Source organism: Epinephelus moara, chromosome 13 (genome assembly GCF_006386435.1).
Source record: "Epinephelus moara isolate mb chromosome 13, YSFRI_EMoa_1.0, whole genome shotgun sequence".
Taxonomy (NCBI): Eukaryota; Metazoa; Chordata; class Actinopteri; order Perciformes; family Serranidae; genus Epinephelus; species Epinephelus moara.
The window spans coordinates 25,990,353-26,009,796 of record NC_065518.1 but is presented as its reverse complement, the minus strand read 5'-3'; the positions used below and the strand labels follow the sequence as shown (position 1 = coordinate 26,009,796).

The 19,444-nt window shown below is 41.8% G+C and overlaps 1 protein-coding gene across 2 annotated transcripts in view; it reads right to left on the bottom strand.

The window, feature by feature from the left end:
* Positions 1 to 19,444, bottom strand: part of si:dkey-191m6.4 (rho GTPase-activating protein 22) — a 51,004-nt gene that overhangs the window by 20,159 nt on the left and 11,401 nt on the right. Inside the window, exons 2-3 of one of the 2 annotated variants that reach the window (XM_050059145.1) lie at positions 19,129 to 19,328; positions 11,457 to 11,544 (exon numbers count right to left, since the gene is read on the bottom strand). In XM_050059145.1, the coding sequence (XP_049915102.1) occupies positions 11,457 to 11,544; positions 19,129 to 19,328 (288 nt within the window). Of the gene's footprint in view, positions 1 to 2,582; positions 2,979 to 11,456; positions 11,545 to 19,128; positions 19,329 to 19,444 lie in introns of those variants that run through there. The other variant, XM_050059146.1, reaches the window with a different exon arrangement.

The following is a 19,444-nucleotide window of genomic DNA, read 5'->3' as shown; positions in this document are numbered from 1 at the left end:
TGAGTGTGAATGGTTGTCTGTCTCTATGTGTCAGCTCTGCGATAGTCTGGCATCCTGTCCAGGGTGTACCACGCCTCATGCCCAATGTCAGCTGGGATAGGCTCCAGCCCCCCCGCGACCCTCAAGAGGATAAGCTGTTAGAAAATGGATGGATGGATGGATTTTTTAAGCCTAAATGCAATCGCTAGAAGTAAAAAGCTAACAGTAGGCTAGAAACGAACTACACCAAGGTTGCATGACGTCAACATCGCCATCACAGCAAGGCTGTAAAGTCATGTTTGGCGTAATGACTTTGTGTCTCATTTGGCTACTTGTTTGCAACTGTGTTTTTTAAAGATCCATAAAGGCTACAGAATTTATGAGTGGGGTAATGACTAACGTATTTTATGTTGTAGAACAAAAAGTCTCTTCAGCCTGTGTTAACCACAGACCTTAGTTCAGATATCTAACTAAAAAACCCATTCAAAAAACCCAGTGACTTCAAGACGAGGGAACTGGGAGTGCTAAAATGCTAACTTCCGGTTCCTTTGTCTGGAAGTCAGTGGGTTTTTAGGACTTAGGAGAGGTTTAGGAGTTAGATGTGCACTCAGAAATTGAACCGTTCACAAATTCGGAGTACTGCTGCCATTCAGAACACCACACTCTCGGAGCAGCAGAGCACACTCTGGGCTCTCTGTCTATGGAGACGGAGCAGCAGAGCGCCAAGCAGAGTGAATGTGTGGTTAACTTAATGATTTGTTATTCGTGTAGAAATAGAATGCTCTGTTTCTTTGAACGACAGCCGGCTCATTTTGGTGAAGTGTGTCGGACTGGATTTACGAACACACCCTAGGTATCAATTTTGTTGTGAAGGGGAAAAAAAAGCCCCTTCAAAAAAATACACATTGACACAAACATTTACAAGTCAGCCTTCAGTGATGCTTTTTCCGCAGAAATTTTCTAAAAGGAGTAGTTTAGCATAAAGTCGCTAAGAGTTAGATGAGAAGATCAGTGCCATTCTCATGTCGGTATGGTAAATATAGCCATGAGACAGTTAGTTTAGCTCGATGTTAAGACTGGAAGCAGTTGGCCAATAAATGGTCCAGCACATAACCAACTTTTTGAACAGAACATACCAATGAGATAACATGTAACTTGGGAGCTGTTAGTGCTACTAAGGAAACCTTTCCTTTTTCATCTCTGGATCTGCAAGTTGCTGAAGTCACATGCTGGGAACAGATGTTTTTTTTCTCTACAGTTTATCATTTAGCAGCTTTATGGAAGCACAGGTCTAAACCACACAGTAACCACTCTTCTGGCCTAGCAGAGGTCATGCACTTCATACACTGTTTGGTGTGTTGGAGTGTCTTATGTCCCTCAGGCCACGTCCTCTATTAATAATGTGACTGATGATTGGGCGCTGTGAATGGGTTGGGGATTAACTTTATACGACCTCTGTGCTGCTTATTATTGGCATAATGTATGAAAGAGAGAACAGACAGAGAGAGAGACTGGCAGAAAATTGTGCATGTGTAGTTTCACAAGCATTGAGGAGGACCAGTCAGTGCAGCCATAGTATTATAGCTTCTGTGTTTGGGAGAATTCAAACATTGTTGCCACATTGTGTTGCCAGTTAATCGACAATCAGTTTTTCAGGGTTTCCACTCAGCACCCACTTCAGACTGTCGAATGCACACTGTCGTATGTAACACCTAAATCCTCAAGCTCACAAGTCACTATTACATTTTTGTGATTATAGTGCTAAACGATTTGCAAAAAACAAAAGAAACAGTATGAAATCATAAAAAAATACCAGATGAACAATGAAAAATACACATACAATACTGTCCAGACTACAGGTAAACCTCCCAGTGACTGCACTTAAACTAAACCACAACCAAAGACACATTACCATCCACCTGGCCTTACAGCTGCTTTTCAGATCTGACCTCATGTTTTCTATCCAGCATGCACTGCTGTAGACACAACAAGCCCCCACCACAATATATCTACTGCAAGCGTGGCTGACACACAGTACAGTAGACACTGAACCTGACATACTGTATCAGTAACTGTGTGCAGCTGACCGGTCAGTCATGCAACTACAGCAACTTCAAAGAAAAGTAATTATTAGCTGCTTAGAGCGAATCTGTAAGTCACCGGATGATAGTAGGTTTGGAATCAGGATACTTCCTGCTTTGCTAATTAGATACAAATCACAAAGTTGCAATACTTTTTTTTCAGTTGTAAATTGTTAAGTTGTTAGATTAATTCATCCACTTCTGCATTCAAACATTTCACAGAAATAGCTTGGTAACTACAAAACTTTGCACATAAAGTCAGTCTGCGTCTTGCTGATCCATAGAAAATTTAAAATAAATCGTCCTGTAAGAGTAGATTTTGTTCAAATGTTCAATAGTCTCATTATATGATGTATCTTGCAGGAATGGAGCAGGAACAAGAGTCAGTACCTTTAATTCTACGCAAAAAAAGCCATGAAGAAGAGGTTGTATATCTGTATATTCCATCAGTCTCAAACTCATGCGTGCCACTTCACCCTCCACTACACCGGTTTAAAATCTCCAGCATCTGTTTCCCGTTACCTTGGAGATGTTGTTTCTTCAGTCTGTCCGGCTTGCAGCACACCGGCCCCATGTCTGAGTGAGCTGGGACTGGCTCTGGCCTAAAGCTGCAGCATGAAGCGGCTTCTCCGTCACCACTGTGCCCGTTTGGAAGCAGATCAGTACGCAGGTAGCACTGACGGCCAGAACCTGCCAGTGAGGCATGCTCGATGCCAACGGACACAAAACCCGTCAAACGAGTCCTACTCCTTGCCCTTCACTCATTTATTCTGTCCATTCATTCACTCTTTTCTTCCCGTTCCTTTCATTCAGCAGTGTGGGTAGCAGGTCCGTTCCCTCAGCCCCCCTGGGGAGAAGCAAATCCCTGAGGAGGAGTGTAACAAGGCTCTCTCTCTCCCTCTGTCTCTCTCTGTTTGAGTGTGTGCGTGCAGTAGCAGGGAGATGGGCTGTCCTCGAATCTTTGCCAAACAAACTTGTATACACACACTACACACACACACACACACACACACACACACACACACACACACACACACACACACACACACACACACACACACACACACACACACAGGGAAAGCAGACAATGCCAATCAATCTCTGTGAGACACAGGCAGTGCAGACTTTGGATCCCTCCGGTAACAAAATCTGTTTTGCCACTTTCCCTAACTGATATCTCTGACTCAAAGGTGATCCTGCTGATTACAGGGAGTGTGTTTGTGGCTCCATCCATTTCTTCAAAATGCCACATAAGCTAATAGAGTACAAGCACGTAGCTGAGTGCGCTTCAGATAAACTCCGGAATGCACACTGTACACTTCAGCTGTTTACTGAAAAAGATTGTTCTTGAAAACTACAAAATGAGACATGGTATCAGCTCATTAAACATGGCTCCAGCTTCATCTGAACTGATTAACAAGCACAGACACAACTTTCTAAATATTAACCAAACAGAGGCAGGAGCTGCCTGAGGTTGTTAAAGGCTCTTGTTGAATAATCTACAATCTACAGCATACTGTAGACCTTGTTCTTAGTAGCACACTTAATGATACAGCAGATATTTTGTTTGCCAACCATCAGTGGAGGGTATAATATATCGGAGAGTATAACCACTTTCTCCATGGTAACCTACCCATCTATTTAGTAGTACACCCACCTCATTACTGTAACTACCACCACACCACTGCCCACCATACCCGAATAAACAAAGAAATTCTGTATGTTCCACTTATAGAAATCCAACATTCAAGAAAAGCCATGACAGTCTGTCCTTCTCTGTTAGATTGAGAGGTAATCTCAGGGTCACTTAGCAACAAAGATGGAGGCTGTTTAAATAGGGAATAGAAACCTTCAGAATACATATTCAGATAGGTGTTAAGCATCTCTTATGTAGTGATCTGCATTCTGCTTCATAGTCCATGATGTCATCTTTGGTTTGGTGTAACATCTTCACCACCATCCTCAGTGTATACATTATACAGTGTGCGTAAAGGTGTTGTATTAACAGCACTGTATGTTTATTATCCCACTAACTCATATTTAGGGTTTGAGGTTGGGACCTACAGGTGTTGACAGTATGGCTGTCAGTGTTTGTATAGACTTTAAACTGGAGAGGTTAAGGCAGGCTAAAGGAAATTTGTTTTACCGATGAGGGGGGGGGGGCCCTGTTCATTCTAATAAAAGTAGCTTAAAAGCCAAGCATTTTGACTTCCCAGGTATAGAATTACCCGGATTTTCTATATTGTTGGGCCCACAGTGCAAGCAAGACTTTTGCCGGCCGAGTGGCTAATTTCTGGTTTAGCCCTCCACTCACCTTGTGATCTAATTTATTTGTGCAGCTCTACGTACTTCTATAGGAAAGTCTTTTTGGGCCAGATGGCGTCAAGTTACAGACCCAGAAGTTGCAATAATGTAAAATTGGCCTCGAAGCCAGGAGCTGTTCTGGGGGCTTGTACCATTCTCATGTCTAGCCCGTTCTCTCTCCCAGCTCATCAAATCCTGCCACTTTGTCAGTAATGTTGACATCAGATACCGACGCACAGAGGCTCCTTTTGCAGCAGTATGATATGCACCAGGTGCATCAGTTTTAGATGCAGTGGGCGACAACCCAACTTGACAAATACCAGCGCTTTGTTAGCGGATGCCAGCATCAGATGTGGACGCACAGAGACACCCTTCTTGGTGGTGTGATACGCACTGGGCAGTGGCAGTTTGGAACGCTGCTGTCAACTAGCATCACTACGGACTTTCACCTGGGAGTTTGCGGGAGTCCGCTGTTTGTTTCCCATGTGAATTTTACACCAGCCCATTATGGGGTTTTTTTCTAAACCTAACCAGTTTTCTTGCCTCAACCTAAGGAACCAAACCAAAAAAGTGTTTTACCTATATTGTAAGTTTATTTTGAAAAAGACTGTATGCATGTAACGAGCAGGAACGGTTCATTTTCAGTTAAAACAGAGATGTATTTTGAAAAGACGCTATGATTGTAACAAGTGTAAATTGACACAGCGTTCCAGAACATCCAAAACTGAGGCAGGAGGGTACGTAGTGTGTCATATTTTGACATGTAGGTCCACTGACAAAGCAGCAGTATTTGACAAGATGGGAAGAGAATATGTTCTGATGTCTGTATGGTAAGCATGGAGCAAGAGCTAGCCAGCTTAGCTTAGTTAAGCACAAAGAGTGGAAGCAGGGAGGAACGCCAAGCCCACTATCAATATGCTAACATGTTCTCATCCCAAATCGTCACATATTGCTGCTTAATCAGTGGCTTTTCGCGTCTACATATTAAGTGCTAGGTATCTTTTTGCATCTGCTGTTGATGCTCCAGGATGCGCTACCAAGCCAGGACGTCAACATAAGCACATGGTTAGGTTCAGAAAAAAAAAAAATCTTTGTTTGGTATTCCGGAAGTGAACACCGAGCTCCTGGGTAAAAGTCCGTGGTTTGTGGATCCATCCACCACCACCATTCCCACCCACCCTATTGGGACTTTCCAGCTCCTTATATTACATCGTTACCGGCAGCATTTCAGTATCAATTTTCTTATCTAATTTTCAGCGAGAAAGGGAAAAGTCTCTCCCAACATTCTTAGAAAAAGTGAGAATCTGAATTCATCTTATCTAACAAGAGAGTCTCAATGTGACATTTCCCTTTAACTTCTATATGCATCTTGCAGTGCTCTTTGAAGGCCATGGATCCAACACTGGTTAAAAATCTGACCCAATGAGGATTAATGACATGGCCAACATACATTGTGTTCATGTCACAGAGGTCAAAGGGTAAAGGTTACAGTGACTGTGTGGACTCTGCTGTGAATTTGTTGTTGCTTCTTGATAAAATAGATTTTCTAAACACAGAATAATCCTGCATGTTTTTGTGCATGCATGGACAGGGTGCAAGTGTGTGGGCTGCCTTAAAGACTAGTCCACCATAATGAATTAGCAGAAGCCGTCAAGTTTGCACAGGCAAGAGTGTGTTTTGTGTGTGTGTGTGTGTGTGTGTGTGTGTGTGTGTGCGTGCATGCGCTGTTTTCCAGATGGCTTAATTGCTTCACACTACCACAACAGAGGGCTTATAGCCTTGAGTCAGCCGTTAAATACAAAGAATATTTTAAAATGCCCAGTTATTTGCACATTTCCTTCATGCCTCCAGGCTTTGAGACAAGCTCAATTCAGATTCTGGCACATGACTGTTGAATCGGCTTTGTTTGGGTGCACTGCTCGCTCTGTCTGGAGTACAAGAGATAAAAAAGCATGGTGGGAGTCCAGTTTTTAATTGCTTGCACGCTAAACTACTGCTGTTATTTCACTCAAATGCCAAAAGGAAATTACAAGGATAAGCAGGATGACTTTTGTGCTTCTTTTGCTTCCACTGAGCAACATTCAGAAAGATCTGTCTGCCAGCATAACTGCACTTTGAATGTGCTGAAGCAGTATACATGTACAGAAGGCCTTTGCTGTTTTCCAATTTTGTGCCTCCTCGATCCTCGATCCTCAATCCTCCAGCTTGTGACCCAGAATTGATCTCCGCACTCCATCTTGAAGGATGTTTCAATTCCTATAATGCACCTGAAGGGTCGAGGATCGAGAATCAAGGAGGCTGACCTGAGGAGCTATAAGCGAGGATACACCAGTGTATCCTCTGCGAAAGTGTTTTCGGCTCCTGAAGTATAAAAGAGCCGTGACACACAGCTGTACTTTGTTTAGATAGACAGACATGAGTGTGTTTGCGTAAATATATGTAACTCAATCATATATATACAGTATATATGTCCCTCTGTTTATGTATTACATTTCATACAGACATTCCTAATGCTTCACACACTAAAATAAGGCTATATACTGTATGTATCGGGATGTAGCCTATATTAGTGATGCGTGTATCGGCTCTCACGCCATCTGAATTTGCATGTGCACCACCCACCCGAATGAATTATTTTCTCTGATCTGGAGTCCCCCCATCCGCGTGGATATTTCATCCCGTCCATGTAGAGTATGTTGCTTTTTAATAAATGAACATTTAAAGTTCTGTGAGTGCATGTGTATGTCCGTTTGTGTGTGTTAAATAAAAAATGTATGGCATCCCTACATTCTTGTAACATTATGCCACATCGTCAGTTGAATTAAAAGTAAACATGCTCAGACAGAGATCATAATTACAGCGGTAGGTTATAATGAAACAATGGACAGATGATGACATCTTTTTAAAATGACCGCTCAAAGGTGAAGGTGTCTCATTTTGTTGAAGGCGTGTTGCCTTGACTCCTCTCTCCTCACGCTTCTGCCTCGACTCCTCTACTCGCATCTCCTGTGGGCGGGGCTAAGACGCGAGGAAAGGAACTGAGGAGAAGAATGGAGGAGGTACAAATTGGGAAATGGGAAAGGCATATGGAGATTTTTATACTGACTATGACCCTGAAATTGTGTGACCATAAAATATTTGTCCTGAATGATGACTTGTCTTTCCCATGATGCCAAGAGTCAGTTTATGAGAAACTATCTTCAATCTGCTTCTGTAAACATAGACAAGGCCTGAATGTAAAGCCAGACCCATGGATGAGGACATGCACATTTTGCACACTTGCAACAGGGTGAGTACTCCATATCGCCACAATAAACATGACCAATGGATTTACGCTGTGGCTGGACAGACACACACACACACACACACACACACACACACACATAGAGTCTGACAAAAACAAAGCCCATCAGTCAATGATATGACCCAGATGAACAGCCAAGGTCCCTGGGCTCCTTTGAAGGACAGGGCTTCTATTACAGTGGACAAAGGAGTGCTGAAAGTGAGAGAAAGCCAGCAGTTTCATTTCTGGGCTGGTCTGACCTCAAATTGAGGGTTTATCAGTCTGGGAGTTCTAATCTTTTATAAGTCTCGCCTCTCAGATGTGCAGTTTTCTACTATTTGTATGGCTGCAAGGGGGAAGCTGCTGTTCCAGGCATATATATGTTAGAAATTGATGGTGCCTGAACTTGTGTGTTTGTCCATGCTTTTAAAGCATAACATTTACTAAATCGTTTGCTGTTCTTAAAATGAATAATTGTGATTCTGCTCCTACGCTGCATGTTTTAAAAGCCTTGTATATATTTGTCTTGAAATACCAATGAATATAACTGAGTCAATATTCCAAATAAAAGTCCTCACTTATTCACTTATAACAGAGAAATATCAAAAGCTCCATAAACATATATCAAACATTACGACTTTACTCAAACTACTGCAGAACACATGCACACACACTGTCAAACCTTTCTAGTGAAACAGTTAGTTTCTCAGAGTTTCTAGCAAGAAATGACAATTAACAAAAAACTGTCTTGCAAGGACATATGGACAGGAGAAGCTGAGGATCAAACCCTGTGAGATCCTGTGCTTTTTTTAACCATTAAGAGTTGGACATGTCCCTTAAGAACAGCTCTCCTCTCTCATCTGTGTGGCAGCTTTGTCACAGCGAGGACTCATTATGGTCTTTACTTTCCTTTTAGACGTGAATAGAAGCAGAGTAAGAGCGGAAGGCATTTGTGTAAAAGAGCATCGGTGCTTGTTGAGCTCATTGCTGATTAGTGTTTTGCCAGAGCTGGCTGAGAGTTTCCAATAAGCCGCTGTCTCTCCGTTTGAAGCTGTAAAAATTGGCTGCGGTTGTGAGGAAAAGCTGCAGACATGACTGGACACCATAATGACTGTTTTAAAAATGAGGGGGAAGAACTGTCCTCTGCGAAGCATTACTTTTAACTCGACGTGAAGTCTAGAATCTCCATTCATTTCATACAACAGGAGTGAATAAAGCCTTCATCTCTCTAAGCCGATTACAGAGTGGAGAAAGGGCAGAGTAACTCGTGGTTCTCCCCGAGGAACCAACAAATCTAATATGGTGTGAACAGAAGATGCAGCAGTTAAGCAGCAGCTGTTTTCATCAGGTTAAAGTCAAAATTAAATGCATTAAGTTAATCTTTCACCCTTATAGTATCTGCAAGATCTTACATACATCTCTCATTTCTGCTGGCCTGCCTCCTTCTCTTCCTACCTGTCTCCTTGCATCTTTCCTTCACCTCACTACTCTCCTCTCTGGCTTCTCGCTTTTCCATCTGCCCTTCCTTCCCTCCACTCTCTCTCAGGGTGCAGGCCTGTCCGTAGAAACGCATCGGGGTTCTCACCCCTCTGTTATGTTGACCGGCCATAAACAAAACACACACAGGTTCACAAGCCTGTCGGCCATTCTAAACACAGGCAGAGACCTCTAAGCAAACACTCCCTTAATGATACAGAGAGCCAGAAGGATGGACTGTACGACCGCTGAGCTCAGCTGCTGTCCTGCAGGTTTAACAGCAGGACTTGATTGTGAGGTTAAACTTGGTTTTTAAATAGTGATGCCTTGACAACATGACATCTACGCACATAAAAATACACTTCAAGACACGTACAAGTGTTGTAGCAATTGAGTTCAGACTTGAAAGGCTACATGAGGTCAGCTGAACCAGATTGTTCAGCCGCAGGCAAAGTCTTCCGTGTGTTAGCGCGACATGTGAAGCATGACGGCCCACTAACAGTCCAGAGATCTACAGACACAGAGCAGATTGAAGCGATGGAGAGGCCGTTGTATTTTCCATTTATTTTACGGTTCTTTTTGCGGGAACTGACTTTCATAGTTCGTGATATAATACCTGTACCTGACATGTCACCAGCGCTGAGGCCATGCAGTGTGAGATGAGACTGACCACTGTAGGAAGTAATCCTTGGCTAATAGTGCTCTCTGCTGTCTCAATACAGAATAGCAACTAGAGAATAAAGGTGATTATACTGTTTAACAACTGTTTAAATTCAGATCCCAGAACAGTGATATTGTGTATCTCTTTCTTTTTCAAAGCTGGTTTGATTTTTGTTTCAGCTTTGATGTGTTTTTTTAGACACTTATTGAGTAAATATTGCACTTTGTATCATGCTCTTACTTAAAAGACACATTTTTGGAACATACCTCTTTTATAGCAGCTAGGGTACTTTTTTGGACCAAATATGGTGTCACCCGTGTCCATTATTAGGCGCAATCCTGGCCTCCCTATCAGTTCAGGAACGTGACTGGCCTGAAACCCTAAGACCATTTACCGGACGTATACATTTGCTGCTGCTATGTATTTATATGTACAGTATACGGTTGGTTGTCTTTTTTTACCTCTACTAACTCAAAATCCTGTCATACTGAATGTATAAATGTCCTTTGTAATATGTTGTATGATGATTATTGACAATGCTGGCAGGTCTTGGGTTTAACTAAGTTGATCTAGGGATACATTTACAGCCACCACCTCCATATTAATATTCCATATCAGAAGTTGCCAAGTTCACATCTTACTGGTGTAAGAGCTACCAATATATCATTTTTTGAAATTATAATCACAATATCAACTTGTGTGATAAGGACATCACCAAAAGACGGTAATATTTCTTTTTTTTTTTTTTGAGTTAGTCAAAAGAGAGTATTGGTAGAAAACTTATGGAGACAGATTTGTCTCAGTATTATTTGTGTGAGGAGATCCACAAACTGTTGGTGTGTTGATGCGTAATCTGTAAATATAAAATAAATAAATAAATAAAATAAAAAATATTTGAAATGCATGAAAATATTTTGCAAATATAAAACATATCTGGAAATACACAATAAACTTCCAAAAAATAAAAATACATAGAATTTAGATTCACAAATAAAAACTGGATTCACACATATCTGTTTGAAGGTTGTTTTTCATTTAGTTATAAAATAATTTCATGTATTCACAGATTTTTTTTAAATCTATTTGTAGAATTTGCACAACCATTTTATATTTGCCAAATAGTTTTTGAGTTAACAGATTTTATTTTTGTATTTGTGGAAGGTGTTTACACATATACACACAAATTGTCAGTCTTTTGACTCAAATAATATTAAGACAAATCTATTTCCATAAAAACTGCACTTTAAAATGTTACTATCCCTCTTTTTTTATTGGTGCCATTTGCGTACAGTTCAATGTACAATTTATTCAATTAAAAATGTTGGAAATAATTTATTTTTATTAAGTCAATTAATTTAGAAAATAATTTGTTGTATTTTAACTCTATACAGAATGCAGCACAAGGGCAGAACTGAGCACACTTTAATATGTGTATCACAAGTAAAGTCATTATCGGCATATTCAACAACATTATGGCATATTTTCCACACATCGCACAGCTCTGGCTTGAATTATTCATAATCTAATCAAACATGTACACAGTGAGAATACAAGATACGTTGACAGATGAAGAGGATGCATGCTCTGGGAACCAGAGAAGCAATTTGTAGTGAAGGATTTATAGTGAAGAAGTAAAGGAAGAGGAGGAGGAAGAGGAGTTTGTGGATCTCACCTGGTACAATCTCAAAAAGGTGTCTTCCTGGTTCGTCTGGATTAGCTGTGAGCTCATTGACCTGGCAGCCCTGCAGAGGTATACAGCCCTGAAACAGAGAGAGAGAGAGACATTCAGATGTCAGGTTTTTACTCTTCTTTGTTTTTAGCCTCTTTCCCTATATCAGGGCAGTCCTTTTGTCCTCTGTCTCTTCTTTCTGTTCTTTTTTCACTTTATCATTCAGTTCTTCTTCTTTATCTTTTCTATTGAAATGGCAATCTGAAAGAGTCCTGTTTCCATGTTTGATTTTACATGGTTTGTATTGACTTAAACCGAAAAGGATTTGTTCATTTACAGCTGCTTGATTTCATTTTCTCCCAGTTTATAGGTCACTAAGATTTCTTACCATCTGCTGAGCACGTATGTTCAACATCTGTATCTGTAGAAAATTTTATGAGCGGATCTGTGACTGAAAAGGTCAGAAAAATCATGATAAGATATTTTTTAGATGGTTAGCCCTGACTAAGTGTCCTTCCTGCATGCCTTCTGGCCTTTCTCCTTCCCTCCCCCTTCCTTCTTTCAGTCCTTCCCTCCCTCCTTCTTTCTTTCCTATCGCTACACTCTTAACCCCTCTAAAATTTTAAGCAGCTACTCCTGTGATTGAACAGGGACCCACACAGATTATCAGAATACATTATCCAGATCAATACCCATTTAGCCCGGAGAACTCGGGCCAAGTGAGCTGTGAAGAGGTGCCAGCGTCTGTGGGTCGCCCTCGTTAATCTGCACGCACGCTGGCATCCTCCATCAAACGGAGGAGAGGAGTCTTCCAGAGCGCCTCAACCAGAGGGCCGGGCTGTCGCCAACATTAGTCGCCATGGCAACAAATGGAAGGGGTGGGAGCTGTGGATGGATGGAGCACAGGGGCAGGGCAGGAACCGGGGGGGAGGGAGCGCTCCCAAGGGTGCTATGTGCTCGGAATAACACGAGTAGCTGGCCGGGGATGAATGAATAAGGAGGCAACACGTCGCCCGAGAACACAAATCACACAGTCAAGCAGTGTGAGATGGAAATGTAGGATAGATAGCAGAGTTTGTCCTTTTCTAAGAAGGGCTCAGGTTCACAGCTGTGCCTGTGTGCATGAGCCTTTAACCAGATGTGGACACGCCCAGTTTAACCTGGTTTGCACATTAATACCAATCATCATCCAAGCTCACAAATATTACACAGTGCTATTGGCATGTGTGTAGGCCTTAAATTGCGGCACATAACTTCCTCCCTTTAACACCTAGCCAAGCCTTTCAGCAGCTGTATCCTCACATATAAACCTGTGCTGATGATCAGTGGTGTGGTTGGTAGTTGATGAGGTGGGTTACTGAGGAGGAAGTGGGTGTACTCTCCTATATGTTCAAATGGCTTTTGGCTGATAGGTGGGTTTGGCTACTGTAAATGGCCAGAGAAAGGGGTGGATATACCACATATTCCTGTGTATACCTTCCACTACATCACTGCCGTTACTGGATCCCTGTCAAAGCAGCAGCAGTAAACCATCGACCAAACCTGACCACACCAGACTCAATGTTCAGAAGCATCATACGAGACAGCTAACTGCAATGCTCATAATTTTTAATCAAATCCCCTTATCTCCTTAAGGCTGTCCATTGACCACAGAACTACATTTGACATTTTAGTCAATATCCCAAGTTTCTTGAAATACGATGCAGTACATTGGCTCTGAATTCTATTGGAATTTTTCTTAAATCAAAATTCTAAATGTAACAGACAGAGTTGAAAATGTTACCCTTGGATTCGGTATGCTTTTTAGATCCATTATGCTATACAGGAAGTGACGTGTTTCTTGTTTCTAGCTTCTTTAGTATTCATAAAGAAAGAACTGTTTAAAGGGATAGTTCAGATTTTGTGAAATGGGGCTGTATGAGGTATTTATAGTCAGTGTATTACCTACAACAGATGTCAGTCAGCACGCCTTCAGTTTGCAGATTAGGCAGGGGTACTACCATCGAGGCTAAGCTATGTATGTGGATGGGGACAATAGTAAAGCTTATTTTAGCCACCTAAAAAGAACTATCACTTTAAGTGCAAGCTATGTTGAGAATATTTTTACCAGTTTACCCCTCAGACAGCAATTACAGATGGGTAACTGAAACGGTTATCTGTACCCACCTAAAAGCTACCTGACTCCTTTGATAAAAACAGTAATTTTACCTTACAGAACATGGGAGTTGCTGGTCCACTGCTGCCTATTTGTTTGTGTTTTAAAGTGTTAGTTAGGACCCACCAAATTCACACAATAACACAAACTAACCAGAATGAGTCTGGTGGTTTTGAAGAGAAAGTAAATGGATATACAAGCTTCAGGATACTCAAACTGATCCTGATTTTATTCAGGTGGGCCTTTTGTTTGTTGGCTAAAATACAGTATTTTACAGCTTCTGCCCCTGTCCACAGTAGGACAAATCTTATCTTCCATGGCTGCACTCAACTACATAGCCCCACTTCAATAAATCCCTTTAACATGAGCAGTTAGCCACCATTGCTGAACAAGAACAGTGAACCCCCAAAATAAAACCACATCAACAGGTAACTGAAGGGAGAAGATGTCAAAGTCTTGCCCATGCTGTTTGATTGACAGGTGGTCTTTGTGTCTTAACATCATTTTACCAGCATTTAGGCTCTGTATCCACCAAAGTGTTGTTTTCCCAGCTAAAAATGTCACATGCTCCTCAGGAAACACCCAGCTGGGAGTGTTTGAGAGCTCTTTGGAGGACCATGTTTTCTCAGCTGAGACGTTTTGGTTGCGTCTGGTTGCTATGATATGGAATATCTGCAGAAGTAAACATGTTTGCATGAGGTAGAGTAGTTGCTTTGGCTGAGATGAAGCTTGAAACAAGGACGGCCTCGGTCTGTATAGGTTCATGAGAGGAAACATATATACTTAAGCAATATCACATCAGAGGTCGTGCCTTGTACTGTATATTAGCACAACCTTGAATGTGATATTGCTTTTATACAATAGTTCTATAAGCGCCATTTATCAACAATAAAAAGTGGCAACAGGTCAGGCAACAAAAATTGTTCGGCAGCTGGGCCGGGACTGGACTGTTGCCAAGCAAGACACAAAACACTCCTGCACACTAGCTTGCTACTTGAGCTAAGTCTACACACTGGCACAGACCAGCTACTTTGTATCATGTATTCTTCATCTGTGTGTTTCCATTTATTTTGCAACCGGTGAAATAAGTACGCTGACAGTCGCTTTGGTGGCATACGTGTGATGCTGACGAATTAACAGCTTAATCAGTACGTTGCATCGTCTTCTGGTGTCATATTAGGATACCTGGAGATTTACAGTGAAGTATTCCAGCTTATCTCAGTCCCCTTGTCATTATCTGACCATTCATTATTTAACTCAGATGTTATTTGTGGTAATATGTTTTATTTTGCAGTGCAAAGTTTGTTACGACTACCCTTGATGTCAGCTAATATACGATTAACACCTGAAAAGCGGAGTGATACATGGATAGTCCCAGTGCTGTTATACTGTATATCAGTACTCATGGCATGCCTCCTGTCCAATCAAAATTCTCGGTTGGAACCAACTGTTGTATAAAGTATATTAACAGATTTCTCCTTTGTTGTTGTTGTTCAGCACTTGTACATGTAAGATGTGACGATTTGTCGTAGTAGTCACATTTCCCATGTGACTATTTTTCAACTCTCAGTGCTCAGAAAAAAAACCCTCAACTGGCATTTGTAGCCCAGCATAAACATGGCACTCCCATTGCAAAGCACTGAAAAAATAAGCTAGTGGAAGATGCTAGCAAAGCAACATGTCTCTCCGTTTAAAGAATTACAACCTATCCTGCGTGAAATGAATTGCAGCTGACGACTCATTTTGTATTCAGAGCACTAATGATCCCCTCCTCCTCCACCCACCACCACCATCACCTCCCATGTGTTTGTCTGTTGTCCGAAACAGAAATCGATTATCCGATAAGTGAAGTCCATTTGTTCTGCAGTGGATTTATCCCCACATGATGAAAAGGAGAAGAAAACCTGCATAGAGGCTGCGTCTGTATTGCCTTCCCCTTGACCAATTATCACATCTTTTCATCTCAGTAGGGGGGATGGTTTTGTTCTGTTGCTGTGATTTGCCTACATACCCCCTCCTTACCCATCAACCCCCCCCCCCCCCCACACACACACACACACACCACTCCCTGCCTCAAATTTCCTATCGATTAGAAGATGAGAGGGAGCAGAAAAAAAAAAAGGCTGAAGTGACACTTTCTCACACATCCTGCTCTCTGGGGTGTGTGTGTGTGTGTGCATAGATGTGCATTCATCTGAGTGTATATATGTGTGTGTGCATTCAACCACGTGTATGACTTGAATCCACTGGGAGTTGCAAATCAATATAGGCTGGATGAGTATTGGCAAGCTCTTATTAAAGACAGTCTGTCAAAGCCTTCAGTCAGTTGTTCTCCACAGAATGGGGATGTATGTGTATGTGTGTGTGTGTGCACGTGCTGATGACAGTGATGGCAGACGGCTGCTGCCTACATTAAATAAACAGCAGTCACGCAGAGTGAAGACGGAAGAGATCAATAAAAGTGTCAGGATTTCAGCTAGGAATGTAAAGAGATGATTATTATGCTCTAAAGAGTGTGTGTATGGATGTGTGTGTGTGTGTGTGTGTGTGTGTCACAGACCTGCCCCTTCTGTCTTTTGTTGTTAGATTACATCACCGCCTCATGTTCCGACTTTGTAAGCCTGTCAGCGAGGTTGACTGTCCATCCTTACATTGTTTGCGTGTATGTGTGTGTGTGTGTGTGTGTGAGGTCAGACCAGGCCAGGCTACCGTTTTGCTTGTCTTCAGTCAGAATCATAATGGGAAAATGTGAGTCAGCCACAAAAGACGTCCCTCACCAAAGAAGCACTGGGATCGATTAGGGATTTTACTGTGTAAATATTTTTATGATGGTGTTCTAATGGAGGAGGAAACCAGGCGTCCCACAATGCTCCCCTGTTTTGTACTAATGCACTTAGATGTCCTATGAATGTGGTGAGTCATCATTGCCACTGTGTTTCCATTGTTCTCACAAATAAAGCACATACTGTAGCATTGTTGTAGAGTTTACTTAACCTCCTGAGAGCTCTGGTTTGGTATGCATATTTAATTCCTTCTAGCTATTTGGGATTAGTAGGACCTGATGAGTATAAAAAGTAAGCATTGTCTCTAAACAGTAAGTAGTTTTATTGTTTTTTGTAAATGATGTCCTCACACTGGAACAATGGGTTTATTTTTAATAGTCATAAGTGTGTAATAAAGTATAAAACAGTTTATTTCATTTCCTGAACACTGTTGTGCAAAACCAAAATTACAAACTATGGAACATGTGTTGAGTGTTTTACAGCTCTGTGGGTTTGAGGTCAGTGTTCAAGTCTGAAACTGTTCATTTCAATGCCTGAAGACAGCTGTGCAAAGACAAATAATGCAACATACCTAAAAGCCATCATTTGTTTGTTTTGTAGTTCTGTATGAATTGTATCGAAGTCCTTCAACCCCCCCCCCCCCCCCCTAAAAGAATATATTTATATGTAACCCCTTTGTAATCACCACATTTGATTTAGTAACTGTAAATTAATTACACATTTTTTTCTCAGTAAGTGTAACAGATTACTCCATTACATATAACCAGTTACTCCCCAACACTGACTAAACATAAATAAATGAGTTTCAACCATAACATTTTATCAAGTCGTGTCCCTTGTCCACTTTTATTTTGTACTGCAGAATGACTTGGCAAAGATGGCCAATTATATACTTTTTTTTATATACTTATGTTAATCCCTGAGGGGAAATTCCATTTTTTCACTCTGTTTGTCAATTACACACAGGTCCAAACAGGACCTATACATTCACTAAGTGGAGAGATGTCAGAGTGGGGCTGCCCATGACAGGCGCTCTGAGCGGTTGGGGGGTTCGGTGCCTTGCTCAAGGGCACCTCAGCAGTGCCCAGGAGGTGAACTGGCACCTCTCCAGCTACCAGTCCACGCTCCATATTTTGTTCCAGACGGGGACTTGAACAGGCGACCCTCCGGTTCCCAACCCAGGTCCCTATGGACTGAGCTACTGCCGTCCATTTTCACAAGTGTATTGTGCATGTGACTAGTAGATATGGCTTTTGCTCCCACTACATGGCACATAAGTAAAAAAATAACAATAACAATAACAAATAATAACAATAACAATAACAAATAACAACAGATTCAAGTTAAGCAGAATGAAGTATAAGGTGCATAAAGCCCAGTTTGATGTTTGACTGGCACCTGGCCAGAGAATTTGCACTACCCACTGCTCATCTCGATGAACCAACATTCATCCTAGTACTCACATAACAGAAGTGGATGGAAATGCACTCTAATTTGCGCTGTCACTTTCGTTTTCGTTTTATTCGTACTTCCAGCTGCCCACAAACGTCATTTGGTAACATTTGGTTGACTTTAGTTTGTAACATCGGGTGACCAAAAATCTATGTCAGGATAACGTCTAATGCCAACATTAATTTGATGTAGACCACTTATGACAGATGACATTTTGCTGGTTTTAAGATGTGTTGTTAAGTGACCAAAATCCAACTTCTCCCAAACATCGAATGCCAACCCCATCTTGACGTAGAATAACGTTATTTAGTCATGTGGCATGGGGAACAAAACCCAACGTCTGCAAACAACGTCCACACAATGTGACGTTCTAATATCATTAGACAGTGTTCATACAACATTACACAGCTAAACATCAAGCCAGCCATACAAAGGTCAGTATAACAGACACGTCTGCTTCATATTTCAGAGCAATGAACGGCAAATGAACTTGTTACAGTTTCTGTTGCTGAACTTAAACTACTGTTTTTTGTTAATTTTTAAGTGTTCTTCACAGATTTAGTTTTGCTCTTCTATCACTGTTGGACAGTGGAAGAAGAAATGAATGGGGCACACAACCACAGATTTTTTATCGCAAGCATTTTTCTTCCTGTCCAGGCCTCGTCAAAGCCTACGTTTCCAACAATGCAACTTGACTGCCGACAGCTTGGTCAGAGATTTTGGCGTGATATAATAGAAGCAGCTAATGTAGCCTTGAGTCGCTAACCTTAAAGAAAGGCGCATGGAAGGGCAGAGAGGTGTGCTCTTTCTGCTGTAAGGCTGTCCACGAAGGCGCGCAGAAGGGCGGAGAGTTGCCCACCTTAGGCTTTCTGCGTACGCCTGGAAAAGGCAGAGGTCCCAGTACAGAGCCATACCCCCAAATACAATACTGCAAATGGAAATTAAGATTTCTTTGACTAAAGTGGTCCTGACTGAAATGTAATCATGGACTGCATCTCCCGCAGGACAGAAAGATAGTTTGGAGAACATAATTACCCTTCATATTGAAGATGAATCAGATAAAATTATTATTGAATTTCCACTTCCTGCTCCTGTCTTTTGCAGCCTTACATTAACATGAACACCGTCCAACTCGTTATCCTGTAAAATTCCATCAGTCCTCCAGAGAGTGGAAAACGGCACCAGGGGGGCAAAGATAAAACACTTCCATTTAATTGTGTAAATATAATCACACAAGCCAAATAACAGTGTATTCCCGTGTGTGCATACATGGCCGCAGTGTTACCTGTGGTTTGGTTTCTTCCTCGTCTTTGTAGAAGAAGAGCTGGTCTGAGCGCAGCACGAACCAGCGGAGCTGCCAATTCTTCATGATGCTGCGCTGCTTCTTCAGCCAGCCAGCTTTCAGCGCCCCCTCCTGCAGGCTGGGGGAGGCCGGCCGGCACGAGCCCCGCGACACCTCACCCATCACCATGCTCTTGGACCTGGCTGCAAACACACATACACACAGAAAGCATTTTCATTCAGTGTATACACTGCAGGCAGAAAGCGAGGGGTTAGGAGGGTCAAAGGGGGATTGATTGGGTCGTTCTGCTGGCAGTATT